The sequence below is a fragment of the Antedon bifida genome, chromosome 5 (genome assembly GCF_963402885.1).
Source record: "Antedon bifida chromosome 5, ecAntBifi1.1, whole genome shotgun sequence".
Taxonomy (NCBI): domain Eukaryota; kingdom Metazoa; phylum Echinodermata; class Crinoidea; order Comatulida; family Antedonidae; genus Antedon; species Antedon bifida.
This window is the reverse complement of record NC_136230.1, coordinates 24324564-24338801: the sequence shown is the minus strand read 5'-3', so window position 1 is coordinate 24338801 and position 14238 is coordinate 24324564. Positions and strand designations below refer to the sequence as shown.

General features: G+C 33.3%; 1 protein-coding gene and 1 long non-coding RNA gene across 2 annotated transcripts; one reads left to right on the top strand and one right to left on the bottom strand.

Moving 5' to 3' along the window:
• Positions 1 to 1625: 1625 nt before the first annotated feature.
• On the bottom strand, positions 1626 to 5505 carry LOC144843442 (uncharacterized). Its single transcript, XM_078700227.1, has 2 exons — positions 5435 to 5505; positions 1626 to 4305 (listed from the first exon to the last, which is right to left on the bottom strand). Exons 1-2 carry the CDS (start codon positions 5503 to 5505, stop codon positions 1998 to 2000), a joined length of 2379 nt encoding a protein of 792 aa, XP_078556353.1. The 3' UTR covers positions 1626 to 1997.
• Positions 5506 to 5911: 406 nt separating this feature from the next.
• Positions 5912 to 7279, top strand: LOC144842458 (uncharacterized). Its single transcript, XR_013612124.1, has 3 exons — positions 5912 to 6158; positions 6614 to 6728; positions 7002 to 7279. It is a non-coding gene; the product is annotated as an uncharacterized LOC144842458 (long non-coding RNA).
• The last annotated feature ends 6959 nt before the right edge of the window (positions 7280 to 14238 follow it).

The window sequence follows — 14238 nt, the reverse complement described above, 5'->3', positions numbered from 1 at the left end:
ACACTTTGCCTCCTTATTTCACTTAAGGCAAGCTCTTAAGGTAAGCAGGAGGCCTAATCATGGATGTATATCATCAGCTTTCTTAAAGATGTATTGTCCCCCAAAAATATGAAAAATGAAGATTAATTAAATCAGACTTTGAATATGCCATTTTGTAGTTTAAATAAAGTTAATCACTTCCGTAGAAAAAAAAAGGAAACAAATAATGTTTTCACTTATATAATGACAAAATAAATGGTTACATTACATTTTTTTGCTTTAAATTACAGTTTTTTCAGGTAAATACATTTTTTTCGATCCAATCCAATAACAAAATTTTTAGAAAAAAATTTTTTTCAGGGGGACAATACATGTTTAACGTTGGAAACAATTATGTTTTTTGAAGGTTTGAACGGCGAAATCAATGAAATAAGTTTTTTCGAGGGAGGTATTTATTCAAAGCGGAGCGTTTATTCGAGTAAATACGGTAGTTGTAAAACTTAATTCTAATTTTTTCTTTATGCAATAATAGTATACTTTGTTAACAAACTTCCTCCATAATCATACTTTTTTTTCTAATAGAATAGTATTATCTAGTATATATATTATTTTGTTTATTTCACGTTAAATAATTGCAGGTAAGTAAACATGCTCAAGCCTTTACAGTAGCGGTTGTATTAATATATAATATAAGAATCTCATAAACATGTTACAATAAATTCCGTCTCGTAACTACAAAATATCGAATAGTTGTACTTTATCCATCTTAAAAATATTAGTTTACTTACTACATATTTACATCATTACATAAGTATGTATGATGTCGGTCAATAATTTTCTGACGACACGTAAAAAAACGAAAATCAGCTAAATGATTCGTACCGTTTACTTACAACATATCTGACTTATTACAATAGCATGCAGTAGTACACCGATCCATAACCAGTAGGCTTAATGAAACCAGTTACGTTTATCAATTTGTTCTGTCCGTTTATGCATTACATCCATTAGTTATTCACGCATATTGCTTAAAATCAACTCACATCACATTTGCAATTAGTTATATTCAATCAAATATGACCTATGCAATTGGAATCATTGCTTACTTATTGCTGACGGAAATGCAAGATTTTGATTGGCTAAAAGTTGATTGCTAACAATGCTAGAGACGGGATCTGCAATGATGTAAGAATACTCCCCACAAGTACTTGTAAGTCTTCTTTTTTTTTTTCAATATTAGGAACAAAAAATTAGTAATATATGTTCACAATACCAATTTTAACAATGTGCCTTTGTTGCTAATATTATATGCTTCATTTTCATCCATAACAAAAGAACTAGTTTTTGTATATAATGTAGTATGTATTAGTTTAAATATGCATAAATCAATCACACTAATGAATTGGTTAAACTCCCTCAAACATGCGTGCTGTAGTAAAATATTGGATTGCCGATTAGGACGTTTCGGATGTAATTTTTCTCTTCCTTGTTTTAATAGACCTAATAATAGGCAATAGACTTACTATATAACCGGCAGCACAAAACACATTATTTTTATTATTATTTTTGTTCCCCCATAAATTTGAATTATAGTTTGTTTGTATTTATATATTATAGTAAATAATAATAGTAATACTAAATAGTGATAATTATGTTCATAATTCCGAAGTATAACACTATTGATATTTATATACATTAGTGATTAGTATAAGAATACGATAACGCAATATATGAGATAGTTCGATAGATAATTCGATACTTTACATGATGACAAATTAATTAAATTCGTGTAGATATTGCGTTTTCATTAATTGGCCTGACGACTGCTTATTGTTTTATTAGGCAACTATATTTGCCATCAAAAGAAAACGCAGCAGCAGTAGTAGGCCTATGTTGTTCATACGCGTGTCGGTTATAGTTTTTAAGACATGTATATGCCTATATTTACGAAATACACCGTGAGCCATTGGTGGAAAATTTGAAAACGATAGCACTATAGGCGGATTCATAGCATGGACTTAAAATCCTAACCACGATCTTAATCTGCTCATTTGACCATGTTTTTCTCTTCTTGGTAGAGTATGCTCAATGGATTTGTACTGCTCAAACGGATCAAAATTATCTTTTCTAACATTTTGTAACAATTCGGCATTTCTTTTCAAATCATGCAGTTGTTTGACATTTTCTAGCCATCCGGGTTTTGCTTCATCCTTTGCATTTTGGATCAGGATATCAATATATTCAACTGATGACAATGGATTTGGAAGAAGAGCAATCTCCTGAAGTTGATTTAAACTCTTGCGAATATCTTCTGTCAATTTCAGAACATTAAACTGGACATCCTCAAATTCCTCTGATATTTTGTTCATGATTTGCTGAGCAGACATTTTTGCACCTTTTGCATTCTCGTAACGCTTCTTCAAATCCTCAGAATCTTTCTCGACAGTTTGCTTTACAATCTGAATTTGATAGGTCATATTCTTATGCATACTGTGGTGACAATTTTTGGGACATACTCGACAGTAACTGTCACTCATTGCGAAACACTTTCTTTTAGATTTTTCTGATGGTATTCTACACGGGTAGTGGCATGTTCTGTTGCATGTTAAACAGTTAGTGATGTATGTACCAACTTCAATTGTTTTATAAACAGTGACTTCCTCTTCTACCGTGTACTTAAAATTTCTATTCATATCGATATCATTCTGGTGCTGACGAAGGACTTCATCTTCCTTTTTAAGTTGTTCAAGTTTATTTAGTCCTGTTTGAATTCCACTTTGTATCCCAACAATGTATGTTTCCAATTGACTGCGCTCATCCAAGACACCCTTGGTCAATACTAAGCTTTTGGGCTCAATTGCTCCCAGATTGTCGAAAAACAGTTTGAAACTTTTTGTTCCCATTTTCCAGAACATAGCATCAAATCCTACATTCTCTTCGTCATCTTTCTCCACCTCATGTCTTTGTACAAACAAGGCAGAATTGTTGAACTTAAAGAATCCTTTATGTGGGAATTCAGCTTCCATGATACTTGCCATAACTAGTGGTTGCTTGCCATCTGCAAAGGTGACTAGGATAAAGATGTTATCAGAAATGTCCTTCCCAAATAATGACAAAATTGAGTCAAAAACATATTTCTGTGTTGGTGTGAGTCTTGCTAATGAAGCTTGAACGACAAATCCTATGACATCAATATGGTCGATACCCTCTACCCCTTTAGTAGCAAAGAAACTATGAATTTGTTTGGTTAATTCTTTGTCTCGACTGATGCCAGATGTGTCACCAAATCCAGGAGTATCAATGATGGTTAGGGTGAAGGGTACCTTGAAACCATCCTGATGATGGATTGTGTAGGATGTTATGGAAGTTGTTTGTGAAGTTGCCTGTGTTGTTTTGATTTCTTCACGAACAAGCTTAAAGCGAAAACGATCCTCCCAATTCACACCAAATACATAATTGATCAGCCCATTGATAAGAGTCGTCTTTCCTGCTCCTGTTGCACCTACAAACATAATAACCTTTTCGCTGTTTTTTATGTTTCTGTTACTTTTTCCAAACTCATATTTGTGGATATTTTCTGATTTTCTTTTCACAACTTCCTTTAAATTTAGTTCATACACTGATGGTACGCCATTTTCAACAAGACTTGAATTCAGCAAAATATTTTGCTTTGTTCTGTCTGAAATATTGAGGCTGATAGCCTCGCTTGTTGGGCTGTATTTGCTCTTCCCCTCATCACCACAGTTCGCCCGTATCCGATACATGTAGATCGTGTTATTCATAGCTTCGTGTTTTGCTTCCCGTTTATGTAGGGCTGGCATCATATCATACCAAATCATTGTATCTACTTCAATAAGTCCGATTTCATCAGTTTTGTTCAGCAAGCAATATTGAACATCGTAAGCTTTTATCTTCACATTTTCACCAATGATATCAGGGGAGTTCCATTTAACACAAATAATAAGACCTGGAAGAAGCTGTACTTCTGGTTTACTAGGAGGACAAGTTGGACGAGTTGCCATTGGTTCACTCACTGCACTGGTTTTACCGACTCCAGCTTCACAAACTGCCTTCACCTGAAATAGGTATATTGATGCAATCTTCAAGTTACTTGCAGTATATAAACATTCTTTACTAGAAGTAGTGATTGTGATCCAATCTGTTTCAATATCACTAAGTTGCATGTAGGACACTTCATAATGGGTGATATTCGAGACACCATGATATGGGACTTTCCATTCTAACTGGATGCTATGATGCGTTGCGTCAACACATGTAGGTCTACCTGGTTCTGAAGGAGGCTTAAAATTCAAATTCAACCGTCTCCTTAAAAACAGAATTAAAAAATGAATGTAATTAATTTGTTGGTTACATGATTTTATTTTTTTCATTACTTCTTAGAAAAAAAGTTGACACCTTTAATAGGAATGTTTTAAAATGGTAAAAGGTCTAAATACATAATTTATAGAGTAAGTAAGTAATTATTGCAATTTGGCATACACAAATACATAATATACTCATGATTTTAAACAATGCATTAACTTTTTTATACATAACAAAAAAATAATAATTGGCTTATCAACGATACAATTCAATTTATTCCGGATTTTGATTTGATTGATATAAATCAGTTGTGTTGCGTAGCACTGTGTAAATTATATATAAATCATACTGTCAAATTATAGAAACAGTGCTCATATAATCGCTTCGAGCATAGGTCATCGGCGAATGTTTCTTATTTTTAGTTGTATGAAAAAATGTAAATGTCTCTGGCGGGATTCGAACCGGCAACCTCTCGCTTACAGGGCGAGTATCATACCACTAGACCACAGAGCCATATATGGAATTATCGCAGATTTTTAACCACCAGATACATTTTCTCATACAACAAACGCCCTCACAATCAGTGGAGGCTTAACTGGTCAGTATAAATTCCAACTTTAATACGCAACGGCTTTAAAAATAATATTGTGTATATTATATATATTGTACACAAGTAGGTAAATTTATGGGCCCTTACAGAATAAACTTAAAACCTTAAGATATAGTATTGCAATACTACTATACAATGCTGTAAATACCCATTAACCACTTTTGGTCGCCATTTGAATCGCAAATTTCTTACTGTGAGTGTTGGTACTGTTAGATATAATATAAACAAATATACAAACAAACTGTATTACTGTGAGTGTGGGAGACCCTACTGTTAGATTATAAACACATAATAAAATACAATACACCCACGTCATCAAACTAAAATCTACAAAGTTTACAAAAGCTACTAAAAATATATTTTATGCTAGGCCATTTCCAGTCCACTTAAGCGGAGAGAAGGGGACAAAGGCAGGCTACTGACGTGCGCGCTGCTGACATTTGACAATTACAACAATATAGTATAAAGTGGGTGAGGTCAGCCTAGCTAACCAGTTTCAATTACACTTTTAAATAGTAATACCTTCCTGGACTTGTAACCCCAACATCTTCAGTAGCATCAAAGAATTCTTCTGAGTCACTTTCTGAAGACATACCAGCGTTGTATATTTATTGCTAGACTTGCCCCAAGTCTGTATTTATTGTCTTTTTTTTATTTATTTGTTTTTATTTCGACCGCGATTTTTGTCTGAAAATACAGACTTGTGAAACACGTATAGAAATCGATTTGCAAACCGCAAACATCCGATAAGAATGACGTAGGTTATCATACCGTATTTGGCTATATGGGATGTCTGTGAAGTTGGTTACTAGTTCCTAGTTCCTAGTTCCTTATTCAAATTCAATTAAAGATGTATTGTCCCCCTGAACAAATAATTTTTTAAAATATTTTTGTTGAATAGGCCATTTTAATGATACATAAAAGTTATTCACTTTGAAATAAAATTTGATCGAAAAAAAAAATTATTTACCTGAGAAAATCGTAATTTAAAGTAAAAAATAGTCCACCGGAAGTCGGTTGGCTGGCAGCCAGCTGGCTTCCGGTTTAATTTAACCCTTGACCTGAATTAGCTTATGAATTATGCATATTGTATGATTCTTGCGCGTGTATGTGACCTCTAGGTCATCACAAAAAAAATACGACGTGATATGGCGAGACGACGATGTGGGAAAGTTATGTAGTTTAACAACAACAAAAAACAACTCCTATCTTGAAGAAAAGACTATGGCTAGGCCCTAGCAGATTGGTAAGTAAGCAAGAACTGTAGTTTCTATGGTGCAGCTTTGTTAGTTAGTATATAGGAGGCCTAGCTAGCCCAGTACAGCTGTACTGGCTAGTGTACTATCCCCTATCTATTGGCTATGACTAGGTCTAGGTAGGCCTAGTAGTAGTAGTAGTAGCTAGTCTAGTAGTACTAGGCCTAGTTGTAGGCCTGAGTGAGTAGTAGGCCTAGCTAATACTAATAGATACAACTTGTAAGCCTTATTAATAGTTATTGCCAACCTATAGCTTTAAATAGGATTAGGCCTATAACATTCATCTGTGAGTGTGAGCATGGAGTAAAGAATAAGGTTTAGTAGTGTGAATTTTGACACCACCAACTCATCTTATTTTTAGTATAATACTATAATAATAGTCCTTTATCATTATTCATATCATTTTTCATTCATTTTAAAACATTTAATTTTCTTTTCTATGTAGAATTTGTGATTAAAAAAAATTATACATAAGAGCAGCGAAACTCAAAAAGCGAAAACTTGTGAATGGCTGCCAAAAATAAAAAATAAGGCCACCACCAGGGCCAGGAGAGATTATGGTGCTTGGTTTTTCCTTCATGATTAATTAGATTTTAATGCTAATATAAATTTGTGAAAATTGTAACTAGGCCTATACTGTACATCCAATAATGTAATTATTTTAGAGAAAATGACCAAATTATCTAAGTTAAATATTTTTTGGAATGTGTACTTTACAGTACTTAGTACTGTTATGTTGAAAATTCTTCCAAAGCAATAACGTTCAAACCAACACTCACACAATGAAACTTTTTATTTACATATTTTAATAAAAAATGTCTTTCTTTTAATAGGTATTAACACACTTGAATGAACAATATGAGCAAGTAGTGGAAAATGGTGAAGAAATCAACACAAAATGTGGTAGCAACATTCACAATATTTATTTGAACATTTCTTACTATGACACTTTAAATGGATTAACAATCACAGAAGACAAGCTATTGCTGTAATGCCACAATCAACACATCAATTAATAGTTGAAAATAAATTGTCAACAATAATGCAGAAATTCAATGAAATATACTAGTAATTAACTCATTTTTTACTGTACTGTAAATCTTCACACATTAAAATTATGGAGATTTTATCTGATGTACTGTAGTAGTATTTTTTATTTATTTAATACTGTATACAAATGTTATTGCTCGAATTATGAAAACTATACAACATTTTAAAAGCTGGAAAACAACCAACACATTTGCCGAATGCTTTATAATAGTCATTAAATATTTATCTTGTGTTCCACTACCGATTCTACCGCCAGTTGCCTTTATGCAGTATGAGTCTAACCTCTGTTCCAGTCTTCATTAGCTTAAGTCTATAAATTTAAAAACAATGATGTATAAATACGAAAGTCAAATAGAAAAGTTAAATACTTCACAATTTATTACATACATATAATTATTATTTCTGTACATGAATCTGAAGTTTTTAATTTGGGGTACTAATGTACAGTAAGGAATTCCTGAAAAGTGTATCTCCTCCCTCAAAAAGGCCTAGTCTAATTTCTAGTGTTTTTGTTTTGGTTGCTATCAACAACAATCTATTCTACCGTCAACTTCTTTGGTACTGTATGCTGATCATTTTCCAAATGTTCGTTTTTTGTTATCAGTTAGTCTTTTTATAGACTTAATAAAATTAATTCGAGCTCCAAATGTATATCAATGGTACATCAACATAGTAGGCCTATTTCCTGTAGCTAGTTGTGGAGTGATGGCCTGGCTAGGTGAGTACGATATATAGGACCTAGCTAGGCCTCAAAGTGGGTTCCCGTCTACTTTTCTGACCCGATTATCTGCCTGCCTACAGCTGCTGCTTGTGCTACACACTACACAGTAGTAAACTACAGTGCTAACTAGGGCCTAGATACCCTAGCCTAGATAGCTAAGCCTATAACTATACGCCAAAAACGTCTAGTTTGCGATATATAACTATTATAGGAGGATGTGTCATTCATCTAAAATAAAATTCTACTTACCAGCAAATTAACGGCAGAGCTTTTTACATCATACGATCAGGGAAACCCCAGCACTTTCTTCTATTCGTCGCACATGCTTGTTTATTTGGTGAACAGATCGGATCTCCCCTGTTTGGATGCTCATTAACATATCATGCATATTTATGAGCTGTTAGCTAACCATCGTTATTTAGGAATTTCTGAGCTTTATGAGTTCAAAAAAATGGTAAACTTATTTTGATTTTTTATAAGCGAAATCAATATTTTTTTCGGATTTTTTTTCGGCGAAAGTGAATAACTTTATTATAACTACAAAATGGTCTATTCAAAATTTGATTTTTTTCATCTTTATTTTTCATGTTTTGGGGGACAATACAACTTTAAAGGGACAGTCACAAATATTTTTAAAAACAGATTTTGATACGTAATAACTGTCTAATTGAGTTGTTATTGCATCAACATGTTAGCCTTGACCTCCTCTACTTCTTCCGGTCAAAGTTCATTAACATTTTATTCATTTACACCCTCTACGGCGAATAAGTAACTAGCTTTTACGAACGTTATAACACTTGACCTGCTTAATTTTTTCAAAATGTTTTGGTATGAATCGATCACCCTTGACCTACTCTACCATTTGCCACTCCAGTTCCGCGAACTTTTTTGCGTCTACGCCCTCTACGGCGAATAAGCAACTGGCTTTACGAACGTTATAACACTTGACCTACTTAATTTTTTCAAAATGTTTTGGTATGGATCGATCACCCTTGCCCTACTTTACCATTTGCCACCCCAGTTCCGCGAACTTTTTTGCATCTTCACCCTGTACAGTGAATAAGTAACTGGCTTTTACAAACGTTATAACACTTGACCTACTTATTTTGTTCAAAATATTTTGGTATGAATCGATCACCCTTGACCTACTTTACCATTTGCCACCCAAGTTCCGCGAACTTTTTTGCATCTACGCCCTCTACGGCGAATAAGTAACTGGCTTTACGAATGTTATAACACTTGACCTACTTAATTTTTTCAAAATGTTTTGGTATGGATCGATCACCCTTGACCTACTTTAACATTTGCCACCCCAGTTCCGCGAACTTTTTTGCATCTACGCCCTCTACGGCGAATAAGTAACTGGCTTTTCGAACGTTATAACACTTGACCTACTTAATTTTTTCAAAATATTTTGGTATGAATCGATCACCCTTGACCTACTATACCATTTGCCACCCCAGTTCCGCGAACTTTTTTGCATCTACGCCCTCTACGGCGAATAAGTAACTGGCTTTCGAACATTATAACACTTGACCTACTTAATTTTTTCAAAATATTTTGGTATGTATCGATCACCCTTGACCTACTCTACCATTTGCCACCCCAGTTCCGCGAACTTTTTTGCGTCTACGCCCTCTACGGCGAATAAGTAACTGGATTTTACAAACGTTATAACACTTGACCTACTTAATTTTTTCAAAATATTTTGGTATGAATCGATCACCCTTGACCTACTCTACCATTTGCCACCCCAGTTCCGCGAACTTTTTTGCGTCTACGCCCTCTACGGCGAATAAGTAACTGGCTTTACGACCGTTATAATACTTGACCTACTTAATTTTTTCAAAATATTTTGGTATGGATCGATCACCTTGACCTACTTGATCGACTGCAACTGTTGTAATTAACGAGAAAAAATAGCCCGGCATAACATTTAATGAATTTAATTTGCCACCCCAGTTCCGCGAACTTTTTTTGCATCTACGCCCTCTACGGCGAATAAGTAACTAGCTTTTACGAACGTTTTACACTTTACCAACTTAATTTTTTCAAAATAGTTTTTGCATCTACGGCGAATAAGTAATTCGTTATGGGTAGATGACCCTTGACTACTTTACCATTTGCCAAACTAGTTCCGCGAACTTGTACATGTCCTTTTATGGCGAATTCATTTTAGTTTTGTTTTGACTTGTTACAACATGCAATTTTAAAAGATAATTTCTGAAGCAAACACAAATACAGTTTGGTTATAAGCGGTAACCACAAGTTATTATTCCGTTTTATTCATTACAACTTTTCAACACAAGTACAACACGACTACCTGAAATTAAAACAGCATTTAAAGTAGGCTCTATCGTAGTGTATATAAACTAGAACTAATAAATAACTTCTTACGTCAACATGTGACGACACACTGCATAGTTATTCAATACTGCCCACTTCATTAAATGTTATGCCGGGCTATTTTTTTTCGTTAATTACAACAGTTGCAATCGATCAAATGTAATATCTTTTTAAACGTGCTTACAGTACCCATTCTATAAAAGCACACAAACCAAATCTGAACTGACGTTTTTTTTAAATGTCATTACAGCAACTGTTACTCAAAAACAGCTTACCACCAAGCTCGGTGGTCTAGAGGTATTAACGCCAGGCTAGTGATCTGGAGGTCGTGGGTTCGAGTCCCACCCGAGAACTACTTGCGAATTTTTTCGCAAGTATTCTCAAATGTACTTAGTATAAAGTACAAATTACGTCAGAGTAGGGTAAAACATCTAATTAATCCTTTATTAATTAACAAGTAAAAAGCGCACATTCTTCCCTGGGTGATGAAAGGTTTTAAAAAAAATACAATAATTGTAATGTAACGAATGTAATGTTGAACTGTAAGTAGCTAAAATAATTTGTTATTTAAAAATTTAAATATGCCTATTACTACTCTTTCATAACTTATATAACATTATACAATAATTTCTTTCAAAACTGTCAAAAGCAATTTTTTTTTCCATTGCATTTTGTTTCTCATGTTATGATGTAGGAAGATAATTGTATTTAAATGTTGCATCACATTAAGTTGTTTAAATGGTGTTCTTACGCATATGGTTTACGGCATAAATGTCTTTCATTATAAAATCTATAAATTACTAAATATTTCACCACTGTAGACCTAGAATGTTTGAACAAATCTCTGAATTAAAAATCACCCACATACAATAACATCATCTTACAGTACCCATCTATAAGCGCACAAAAAAAAACAAAGCTGAACTAATGTTTTTTTTTCAAATGTTATTACAGCAACTGTTACTTAAAAACAGTTTACACTATCTTATAACAGCAAAATTAACATATTCATTAATACTGTTACCGTTAATATTAACAATTAAAAAGCGCATACTATTCATTGAGTGATAATAGTTACGATAGGTCAAGGGTGATCGATTCATACCAAAATATTTTGAAAAAAATAAGTAGGTCAAGTGTTATAACGTTTGTAAAAGCCAGTTACTTATTCGCCGTTGAGGGCGTAGACGCAAAATATTTCGCGGAACTGGGATGGCAAATGGTAGAGTAGGTCAAGGGTGATCGATCTATACCAAAATATTTTGAAAAAATTAAGTAGGTCAAGTGTTATAACGTTCGTAAAAGCTAGTTACTTATTCGCTGTAGAGGGCGTAAATGCATACAATGTTATTGAACTTTGACCTGAAGAAGTAGAGGAGGTCAAGGGTAACAAGTTGATGCAATAACAACTCAATTAGACAGTTATTACGTATTAAAATCTGTTTTTCTATATATTTGTGACTGTCCCTTTAATTGAATTTGAATAAGGAACTAGGAACTAGGAACTAGTAACCAACTTCACAGACATCTATATGGGGCGGGCGGTATGTAAATATGGATTTCGAATCAACCAATGATCATTTTGTTTCAAAATGAAAAAGATCGAGTACGTACGTACGTACAGTGTGCTGAATGTACGATCGAGACCGAACAACTGTTGAAATATAAAATCGTGTTGCCAAGTTGTTTTGTTTATTAATATTAATTGTTTAGTCCAGTCCTGGCCTAGGCCTCCTTCGTAGGGCTACTCAACTCGTACGTATAACCTTCCAAAAACGCCAATAAGGTACATACCACCACCGACCGGCACACAACAGGGCTACACCACCACACAGAACAGGACAGGGTCTGGGTGGGAATTAAATCAAATTTTCTCCGCATAATAAATGATCCATTCAATGTTAGATTTGGCGGAGAAGCTATAGCCTATCATATCATGTCAAGACGAGTTTTCATGTTCTTGGGAAAAATCTCATCAAATGTTTACCAGACTACTAGGCATATAAAATCATTTTTAGCCTTCAGAAACTTTCATCAATGTACCCAAGTACACATTGTCTAAACGTAACATAGCGCATGCGCATCGTCTTAGACGTTGAGTCTTTGAAATTCTGAAATATGAATATTAAAACGACGTACGAGTGAGTAGCCAATGGCATGCGGCTGAAACTAGTCAACTGGATAATTTATGCACCAAGAATTCTTGATGAAAAAAGAGAGTTGATGTTGACATTGTTTAAATTTAAATGATGCTTTTTGTGTCGCTCCTTTCGACAGTTTTATATAATTATTCAAGAAAACGGAAACATTAGCGGTGCGCTATAGGCATATAGTTTACTATGGTTGAACAAAAATGGGTATTTGGACACCCCAAAAGACGTCTGGGAAAAGAGAGTCTATGAAAACATTTGCTGATAAGAGACTAGATGCATCCATGTGTGTAGACGGTAGTCTGTATGATCATGGAAAGTTCTATAGTTCCATGGTAAAAGATCTTGTTCAATAAGCAATGACTTCGTTTTGGCTGTTAACCTCTAGGCCGGAAATATAATAGGTCACTGTACATGTCAGATTAGTCATTGAATATAATGGTCGAGTCCAACACGACAGTCCTTCCGATCCTCTTTGGTCATTTTTTATTTATCGTCAGATTGTGCATTTTTGCAGCAGCAGTAAAATCCACACATGGAGGATCCACATAAACAAAAAAATAAAAATAAAAGCAGAAATTATTGAATAAAATAAAATAATTGTTTTTACTTTTATGAATATAATATAAAAGCAAGAAGAACAATTCTTAAAATTGTTTCGTCCGTCGAGTGGCGTTTTTATAAGAAATATTTGTATTCTATTTAATAATTTAAGAAAATTATAATGATTTATAAGTAAATTATTTTTGTTAAAAAATCACTGTAGTAAACATGTTGTACGGTAAAATTAATCATAAACGGGTATATTAAATACTGTACAACATAAATGTTTTGAGATTGTGTAAATTTGGATTGGATTTAGTTTTCATTCTGTAGTTGATTTAGCTTATCAATCAATTAATCAATCAAATAATAATGAACTTTTATTTCAAGTCCGTGGCCAACTGTGTACAGAACAAAAAATATAACATGCTTATTCCGGGTAGGAGCAATACTTCCTAAGGATTGAGTCGTCGTACAGCCGTCAACAAACGCTAATCAAACAATTCTTCATCTATATGCCTACGAGGATGCTTCGCATTTTCCTATCTCCTCCTACGATAATTATTTTTAATGGCTGAAAACCGGTTGAACAACTCGAGTACAGCATCATAATGTTGAATGAAGACAGGCCGATTTTCTTTAAAAAATATTATTTTGATAGATTTAATATACAAATGTATTGATTTTCGATGAATGGAACATTCCAAATTATTTGGTTTAACCATTGAGGTATACCTCCATGTTAACACAAGAAGGTAAATTTTTGGGCCCTTAGAGAATAAACTTAAAACCTTAAGATATAGTATTGCAATACTACTATACAATACTATATTTTATAATGGTTAAACCCACTTTTGGTCGCCATTTGAATCGCGTCGAACGAGTGTTGGTACTGTATAGATATAATATAAACATATATACAAATAAATTATAAACACACAATATACAAATAAACTATATTACTGATTGCTTCTCAACGTTTGTATTAATTAACAAAAATATAAACGTCGTAGTGGTGTATCGTCACATGACAGTGACAATTTTAACAAAGTATTAAATCGCAAATGTTTTACTGTATTTAGTGGTATATTATTTATAGGCCTATAAAACATGAAAACAATATTAAAAGAATAAGATATAAATAAATATATATTATATATTATATTATTATATATATTATATGTATATATATATATATATATATATATATATATATATATATATATATATATATATATATATATATATAAAGAATATATT

Coding starts and splice junctions, on each gene's coding strand:
- LOC144843442 (XM_078700227.1), bottom strand. CDS start 5,505: ATGTCTTCAGAAAGTGACTCAGAAGAATTCTTTGATGCTACTGAAGAT. Junction 4,306..5,434: donor GGGGTTACAAGTCCAGGAAG/GTATTACTATTT, acceptor TCTGTTTTTAAG/GAGACGGTTGAATTTGAATT.